The following is an 8,777-nucleotide window of genomic DNA, read 5'->3' as shown; positions in this document are numbered from 1 at the left end:
TCACAGGTCGCCACTTCCGAGATTTAAGGGGTTATGCATGCTGATCTCAACACATCTATTCATACAACATGAACTATATGGGACTCCAATATAACATACTCTAATCACAATGCATGATATTAATAAACATTAAGACATGCAATCACACATATAATCTCTTTCAGTCATGCAGAACATGCCACAACTAACATGGATATCACAACCACATGTATAAAATCAACTCTTAATGTCAAACATGGTATTTTTTATGCATATCATGGTATCACTCGAAAGCTATCATGCTACTCATATTAATACACAAAATCACAATAACACGCACCGTAAAATATTTATTCACTTCTGAAATTACTTATAATATCCCTAATCTTGAAGGCGAATCATGTGTTTTCCCTCAAATCGAGCCTCATGAAGCTCTAATAGTATGATCTGGTTACATAATATTCTCATATTAATGCACAAAACTTCATACATTATTACTAAATTACCAAAATACCTTTTTCCCAAATTTATTCATGGACCCTCAATTTCTGCATTACTAATTTGACTAAATTTTATAGACAAGTAGATTCCTTTCTATGATACGAGTCTGACGCACCAAACCTCACTCGATTCTGAGTTTGGGGTGCAAAGATATGCCCATTTTACCAAAATGGATCTCAAGTATCCCAAAGGATATTTAGGTCATTTCAGATTTGGACCATTCTAGAATTTTCTGATCCAGATCCATCTATGATCTGGATCTATGACTGATCATCTGGGTCAAGATCTGCCACTCACCTGGATCCAAGACTGTCAGCTTGGATCTAGACCTGTCTGACTGGATCCGGACCTACCTGACTGGGTCCAGAACAGTTTGACTAGATCTAGAACAGTCTGACTGGATCCAGGACAGTCTGACTGGATCGAAGACAGTCTAGCCAGATTCAGGATAGTCTGACTGGATCCAGACCTGTCTGACTGGGTCTAGACCCCAGACTGATCCAATCGGATCCCTAATAAATTTGGTTCACATCAGCTGGATCTGAACCAAGAACCCTGATCCAGTCAGACCGAACCGATTCAGTCAGACCCGATTTGGTTCAATTGGTTTGACTCAGACCCAGTTTGGTCTAAATTGACCTTCATAACCGGTTCGACCATAACTGTTTCCTATTTTATTATATATTTTTTTTCCTTTTTTTTTTAACCTTTCTCAGTCTGGATGTGACCCAGACCGACCCGGTTCGGTCTGGGTCATACCCAGACCGATCCCAACCTCTTAGAATGGGTCAAAATAATATCTAAAGGACCATGTTTTATGTTAGAAGCATGTTCAAAAAGGTAAATTATGAATTTTCCCTTTCAAACATGCCTTACACACATTATTAGAGAATTTTTCAGATGGCAAATCAAACTTAATCAATATTTACTGAACCACACACAAAGCTAAATGACTAAAACTCTTGTGCCACTGATCAATAGATGCACACTCAACAATGTGGGCTTCTTTATTAGAGTTCATGCTGAAATTTATAAGAACTAGTATGAGCAATTTTCAAACATAAACCATCGCCAATCTTCACTGAATCAGGTCGGTCCCTGATCTACTGTGAATGAAAAGATTGTTGATATCATTGGCGACATGATGCGCTGTATCTGGGTACCATCCTTCATTACTATAAGTAGATGTATTTGTTTGGGGCACTACATGAATAGTAGTAAGAGGAGATGGAGCTAATTGACCTTGATACATATTCAAAATTTGATAGCATTGACGAGTACTGTGACCCAGTTTATTGGGGTATTGGTACACAACTCTAGGTCTATCACCTTGATTGTTATTAAATCTACCATTAAACCTACCATAGCTTCTATTATACAAACGATCGCATCTACCATGACAAGATGGTCTGGCAGAGAAATTTATGGTAGGAATAGAGGAATCAACAGTGAAGTCATCAGAGTCCTTGATGTAGTTCATCTAAAGTATTGGACTATTTTTGGGTTTCTATGGATGTTTTGAAAGCTATGTATTCACTCATAAAGCCTGTCAAGATTTGAAGATTCATATCTTCTTTATCAACAAATTTGGAAGCCACTGCGAGTTGGTGAGCAATAGCTCTAGCTTGCTAAAAATAGTCACCTATAATTTGATTTCCTTTCTTTAGGTCCTACAATTGTAATTTAAGTTGCATGATACGAGATCTGGTTTGAGTAGCATAGGACACCTTCAAAACATACTAAATGCACTATAGGAGGTGATTAAATCCTAAGTCGATGATTTACATCAATGGCCATAGTGAGGATGTGAACAAAACTTAGGATTTTCATCTTTTATGGAATAACATTGGATCCACACTGAATCTCTTTCTAAAAATCATCATATTTTTAAATATTTTCTTCTTTTATCAGAGTTTAACTTAAAATTAACTCAAAATATATATCAATGGCCATAGTCAGGATATATTGAGAGTTAATTTCATTTTAAACTCTATAAAAGTACAAAAATATGTTTTATTCTTCACCTGAATTTAAATATAGATTATTATATAATACATTCAATGACCATAGTCAAGGATGTATTATATTTCCAATCTTATTTTAATTCATTTAAAGAATAAAATAAGATTTTCAAATCCAATTTCAAAATTCTTTAAATTCATTCATCATTTAGGATAGAATTGTATCATATTTTCAAAATCCAAGTGATCTTGAATATCCTTCTTCAAATCTCTACTTCAATTCATACTTCTATCTGATTTCAAAATTTTAAATTTCGATTTCAAAGTCCAATTTTGACTTTGAAATTTTAAATTCAATTCTATACTCAAAATTCCATTTCCATATTCAAGTCCAATTTCAAAGTTCAAATTAAACTTTGAGATCTCTGATTCACCTTATGATTCAAACTTCAAAAGTCCAAATTGACTTTGAAATTCATTTGTATATTCAAGATTAAATTTCTAAATTTCAAATCAAATTTCCAAGTTCAATTCAACTTTGGAATTCCTAAATTCGGGCTTCAAATTCGAATTCAAATTAACATCCCAAATTTCAAAGCTCAATTTAAACTCTGAAATTCTTAATTCATCTTCTAAATTTAAACTTCAAAAATCCAATTCTAGATCTAGAACCCAATTCCACTTTGGATCTCAGACTTCAGATCCAATTCCATTGTAGGATCCAGAATCTAACTCCACTTTGGATCTCAGACTTCAGATCCAAAATCCATTTAGGATCCATAATCCAACTCTATCTTGGATCTTAGACTTCGGATCCAATCCCATTTAAGATCCAGAATTCAAATTCTATCCTGATTTTCGGATTTCAAATCCAATTCCACTTTCAAATCCCATCTGGACTTCTTAAATCTATTTCCATTTTTAAAGTCCATTTTGGATTACTCAAGTTCAAATTCCATCCTGATTTCCAACCTTAAATCTAGAATTCAATTCCACTTCAAATATTCATTTCCTCTCCTAAATCCAAGTTTAAAATTCAAAATTCAAAGTCCATTTCTGACTTTGAAGTTTCATTTCCTTTTCACTCATCTTCCAATCATTCTTTTCAAATTTAAAGATTTATTTTCCCAACTCTGATCATTTCAAAGACTTAGAACTTCAAAATATCCTTCCTAAATCTATCTCAAATTCTAAGATAGATCCAACCATTCAAAAATCATTCCTTCACTCCTTTATCAAGTTCATCCAAGAAAACTTGAAATTTTTTAAAACATTTTCTCAAAAGAGCATACATCCTTGCATCACACAAGCATGACTCTTTGTGTATTTTAGATTTAGAATAAATTCTTAGATAATATTTAGGCAAAGCAAAAAGGCATAAATTCGATCCTTGGTTTGATTACCCCTGGTAAAGGCGCTAGGAACGGTCTAACCTCGTACCGACGAGCGAGCCCCGTCTCTCCATTTTTCCCGCAATATATTTCAAAAATGAAGGTGAGTAATTTTCTAAATATTTTCAAATCAAGGTCAAGTGAGACCCCGCAGAATAGTTTCCTCTCTCTTCTCTTTCTTTTCTTTTCTCTTCTCTCTTCTTTTCTGTCTTTTCATTTCTTTCCTCAAAAAGGAGAAATAGAGGTCAGAAAGGAAAAAGAGAAGGAAGAGAGAGAAATATCAAGAGAGGAAAATTTTTGCGATGATCACAGTTTTGGCTACCGTGATGGGACTCATCTCCGTCCGGTCGAATTTGTGCCTTTTGTTTTGCTTTGATATTATTTAAGTCTTTATTCTATAAATGTCAGCTTCATTTTTCAAGCAAACCTTAGGAGCCTAGATTATGTCCTAAGCTGACATCATTGCATATAGGATCTAAGTATGGTTTGGTAGGACCATATTGAGGAGATTATTCCATGTTCACATTAAATTTAGGTCTAAAATACAACTCTCCTCAATTTTAGGGGTTAAATGCAAATAATGTATGCAAGTGTATGCTTCTTTTCATTCAAAATTCTATCTCTTCTAGGACTTGCATTAGAGCCTTCTGGTTTTATCTGCATGTTGAACATGTTTTTGAAAACATCCCTACCTATATTGTCTCGGTCTTCACGTTACTGGGTTGTCTCACTGAACCATAGTTTGGAAGAGAGCCTCACAACTGGACCACTTATTTGGGTTCGCGCCCCCCTACCACGTACCTAACGGCCATAGTCCGAGGTATATCGGTAGGTGCTAAAGGATGTTGGGAAGCCATTACTTTAAAACTGAAAAAATATCTCTATGCCACGTACTTCGAGCTTTGGCTTGAGTATATCAGCATATCTTGATTGGAATCAGTTGATCTAAATCTTAGAGTTAGGATTAAGGTCCTATTAGCCATTTCAAATACACTACAACAGAGCAGTAGATTAGCGACGACCACCTTCCGTCGCTAATCCGTCGCTAATCCGTCGCTAACCATGTTAGCAACGGATTAGCGACAACGCGGCGACAGTATGCTTACGTCGCGAATATTTCGACGCTAACTGGCGACGGAATAATTTCGTCGCCAAGTCCGTCGCTAATTGCGACGGAATAACGAGCGCTATATTCCGTCGCCAATCCGCCGGTACTAAACGGCGACCACGGCGTGGCGACGAATTTAATTCCGTCGCTAAGCCGTCGCTAGATTAATATGAATAGCGACGGAATCATCCGTCGCTAATCCGTCGCAAAAACGAAAAAAAATTAAAAAAAAATTATTTAAAAATTAATTACGGAGAACTGTACAATTTATATTTCCTGTACAATTTATATTTCCTGTAAATAAAAAACAAACCACACAAAAAAATTCATATAACAAGTATCTATAATAATTAATCGTTCCACCTTAAAACTAAGAAGTTTAATTATTTACAATTCAACAATTACAATTAGGAAAAATAAAAAAAATAGAACTTCTTCAACACAGTCCTCTAATCATCGCCAAGATTTTGTGCGTCTTTTTGTTCATTGTCTTTATCTGTCCCTTCAGCTCCACTACCCTGATTATCGCTAGCAGCCTACACAAGAAAAGAACAGTCAGTATTGATAAACAAAATATAATGAAATAAATTACACACTATATGTGATTCTATCATGTGCTCATGTGTGATCTAAGGCAATAAAAAAACTCTATATGTGATTCTATCATGCTCATATGTGTGCTAAGGCAGTCAAAAAATTGAATATGTGATTATAGCATGTTCATATGTGTTCTAAGGCATATAAAAAAACTCTATATGTGATTCTACCATGCTCAGATGTGCTTTAAGGCAAGCAAAAAACTATATATGTGATTCGATCATGCTCGTATGTGTGCTAAGGCAGTAAAAAAATTGAATATGTGAATATAGCATGCTCATATGTGCTCTAAGGCAGGCAAAGCCAAAAATTTTATATGTGATTCTATCATAAATGATATATAACATGTTCATATGTGTTCTAAGGCAGTTAAAAAACTCTATATGTTATTATAGCATGTTCATATGTGTGCTAAGGCAGTCAAAAAACAGAATATGTGATTATAATATGCTCATATGTGTTCTTAGGCAGTAAAAAAACTGAATATGTGATTATAGCATGCTTATGTGTTCTAATGCAATCAAAAAAACTTTATATGTGATTCTATCATGCTCATATGTGCTCTAAGACAGACAAAAAGTTAAATATATATATATGTGATTCTATCATGCTCATATGTGTGCTAAGGCAGTAAAAAAATTGAATATGTGATTATAGCATGTTCATATGTGTTCTAAGGCATCTAGAAAAACTCTATATGTGATTCTACCATGCTCAGATGTGCTTTAAGATAGTCAAAAAAACTATATATGTGATTATACCTGAGAGGGACCTGGAATCGAAGATCCCCTATCCTGAACAGCGGCCTTGATCTCATTTCGGAGAAAGGGGGCGACGGTGTATTGGAAGTAGTTATTCAGTGATTCATTAATGATCTCGCGTACATCATCACCGGAAAGAATAGTCGGCTGCTTGGAGCTTATGTCGGCGCAAGAAGTTGGTGAGCCGTAACTGGAAGAACCAATAACTGGTGAAGTGTTCATATTACTCCCAAACCCGAACACGCGACCTTTTTTGGGTTCACCTGCTGCAGTCACCCATGCTGTAGGATCAAATGATGGATGCTGAGTAGCGTCTTCACCATATCGCTCTACCATTTGTTGCTCATATGCCTCCTACAAAATAATGTTTAAAGTATTCATTAATAATTAATGATAACATTATGATGACTTGCATATATATTGCAATGATTATTAATAGAATTAATACATACCGTTGTCGTTCTCGCCTTCTCTGATACGAAGACTCCCGTGGTCTTCCGTTTATGTGTTTCTACAAACACATCCTTATATGGTACACTGCCTCCTTTTTCTGCTTCCTGCGAAGTTAAATGACAAAAGATTTAGTACACAAATTTGCAACTATACTTATAAAATTAATATTATATATTGATGAGTTACCATTTTCTTTAGGTGGCTCCCAAATGTCTTAGATCCACCTGTGTGTAGATGGGCTTCGGGCATCTTCGATCGATTTTGTGAAGCCTTCGCAGAGCGATTTTTAAATGCATCTCCCGCCCACATATCGCACATTTCATCCCAGTAATCTCTCCTGATAGTAATAGGACCATGGCCCTTCCACAGTAATGGATCATCTACTACGCCAGATGCTTTTTTTGCTGCAGTCTTCATAGTGTGCAGCATGTCTGCAAATCGATTGGCAGCCACCTTCTGCCACACCTTCCTTGCATCATTTTCTTCCACCGTAGTTGCAAAGCGATTCGAAGCCTACAAATATTTTCAGAAAGTTAGTAGACATTGCTTAAATAAATTAAATATGAAACACATTAACTATGAGGAACAACTGTATACCATGAATGAGGACCACAATCTGTCTAATACCTCCTTTGGGTACTCTTTCCATTGAGCAACTGGTCCTGGTAGATGTTGAAGAAGTGAATTCCTAATCTCCCGTACTACTTCTTGTGGCTCAAACCTCGTGCTGCACATGAATTGTTACACAGTAAATATCAATATAAAATATTTAAAAGATATGCAATAATTGAAAACAAAATACTTACGGTCGATTATCGATATACACTATTCGAATGAGTCTTCTTGTGCCAGCCTGTGAAGACCCTGTTTCCTGTGTTGGCTATTGACTTGTGCGATCAACTGGTGTAGGTGGGTCGTATACAGGCGCAACATCATCTGTAAAAAAATACACACCAAGTTCTCAGAATGTGCATTTGAACTAATCAAGCATCTAATTAGTTATATGATATACCTATCACAGGAGCCCGTGAAGATGAAGGTTGAGCCTGGCTACTACTGGATGAGCGACCACTATAACCTCCACGAACCATATTCTAACAAATAACATATGTCATACAATACATTCAAATAATTCACATCAAGTATTACAATGCATTCAAGTCATTCACATCAAGCATTGCAATGCATTCAAATAATTCAAATCATTGACATCAAGTATTGCACTAATTCAAATCATTCGTTAATTGCATAAATTATAATACATTCAGATAAATTACAATGCATTCGAATAATTCGTATCAAGTATTACAATACATTGAAATAAAATTTTTAATCATTCACACCAAGTATTGCAATACAACTCACATCAAGTATTACAATGCATTTAAATAGAGGTTTGTAGTATAAGATTTTTTTCACTAGCTTGAGAATTCTTCCTCGTCACTAGTTTGACTTTCTTCTTCTTCTTCTTCTTCTTCTTCTTCTTCTTCTTCATTGTTTGCCCATCCACTTGGTACATCATTTGGATCACATTCCTCTATGAATGTTTCATCAGCCAATGGAGATATGACATGCATATCATGCGCAACATCGTGACCATAAGCGAAGTCACAGACATCATCTGATTGATAGTAATCACTGTCTTCAGCTAACTCATCTTCTTGTAACTGATCATACTCGGGGTATAGTTTGGATTTCACCTTGCAAACTGCCCACCATTCATTTCTATCTGACTTTTTTATACTCGGATATGAAGTATAATAAACTTGTTGAGCTTGCGAGGCTAATATGAATGGTTCATATGTTCCAAACCTGGATTTATGATTCACCTCCACAATGCCTGAAGCTTTGTCGAGTCTTGTTGCAGTTGGATCAAACCAATGACACTTGAATACCGTAACCCTGTTATTCATGCCTAAGTAAGTCAACTCCATTATTTCCTCTATAACACCGTAGTAATCATGTTCATTTTCACCGTAGCTGCTACCCTTGACACACACGCCACTATTTATCGTTGATTTGTTTA

General features: G+C 35.6%; 1 protein-coding gene across 1 annotated transcript; it reads right to left on the bottom strand.

The window, feature by feature from the left end:
- Positions 1-5,273: 5,273 nt before the first annotated feature.
- On the bottom strand, positions 5,274-6,529 carry LOC149848871 (uncharacterized). The gene is made up of 2 exons (XM_090012771.1): positions 6,299-6,529; positions 5,274-5,476 (listed from the first exon to the last, which is right to left on the bottom strand). The coding sequence occupies exons 1-2, from the start codon at positions 6,518-6,520 to the stop codon at positions 5,390-5,392; spliced, it is 309 nt and encodes a 102-aa protein (XP_089868897.1). The 5' UTR covers positions 6,521-6,529; the 3' UTR covers positions 5,274-5,389.
- Between the last annotated feature and the right edge of the window lie 2,248 nt (positions 6,530-8,777).

The sequence above is a fragment of the Nuphar pumila genome, chromosome 1, assembly GCF_984573655.1.
Source record: "Nuphar pumila chromosome 1, dmNupPumi1.hap1.1, whole genome shotgun sequence".
In the NCBI taxonomy this organism is placed as follows: domain Eukaryota; kingdom Viridiplantae; phylum Streptophyta; class Magnoliopsida; order Nymphaeales; family Nymphaeaceae; genus Nuphar; species Nuphar pumila.
The sequence above is the reverse complement of the archived record's forward strand: the minus strand, read 5'-3'. Positions and strand labels throughout refer to the sequence as shown.

Bases quoted from the DNA above. Each gene is read 5' to 3' on its own strand.
- LOC149848871 (XM_090012771.1), bottom strand. From the start codon at position 6,520: ATGAACACTTCACCAGTTATTGGTTCTTCCAGTTACGGCTCACCAACT. The intron at 5,477-6,298 runs GTATAATCACAT...TTTCTTGTGTAG, and splicing joins CGATTCCAGGTCCCTCTCAG to GCTGCTAGCGATAATCAGGG.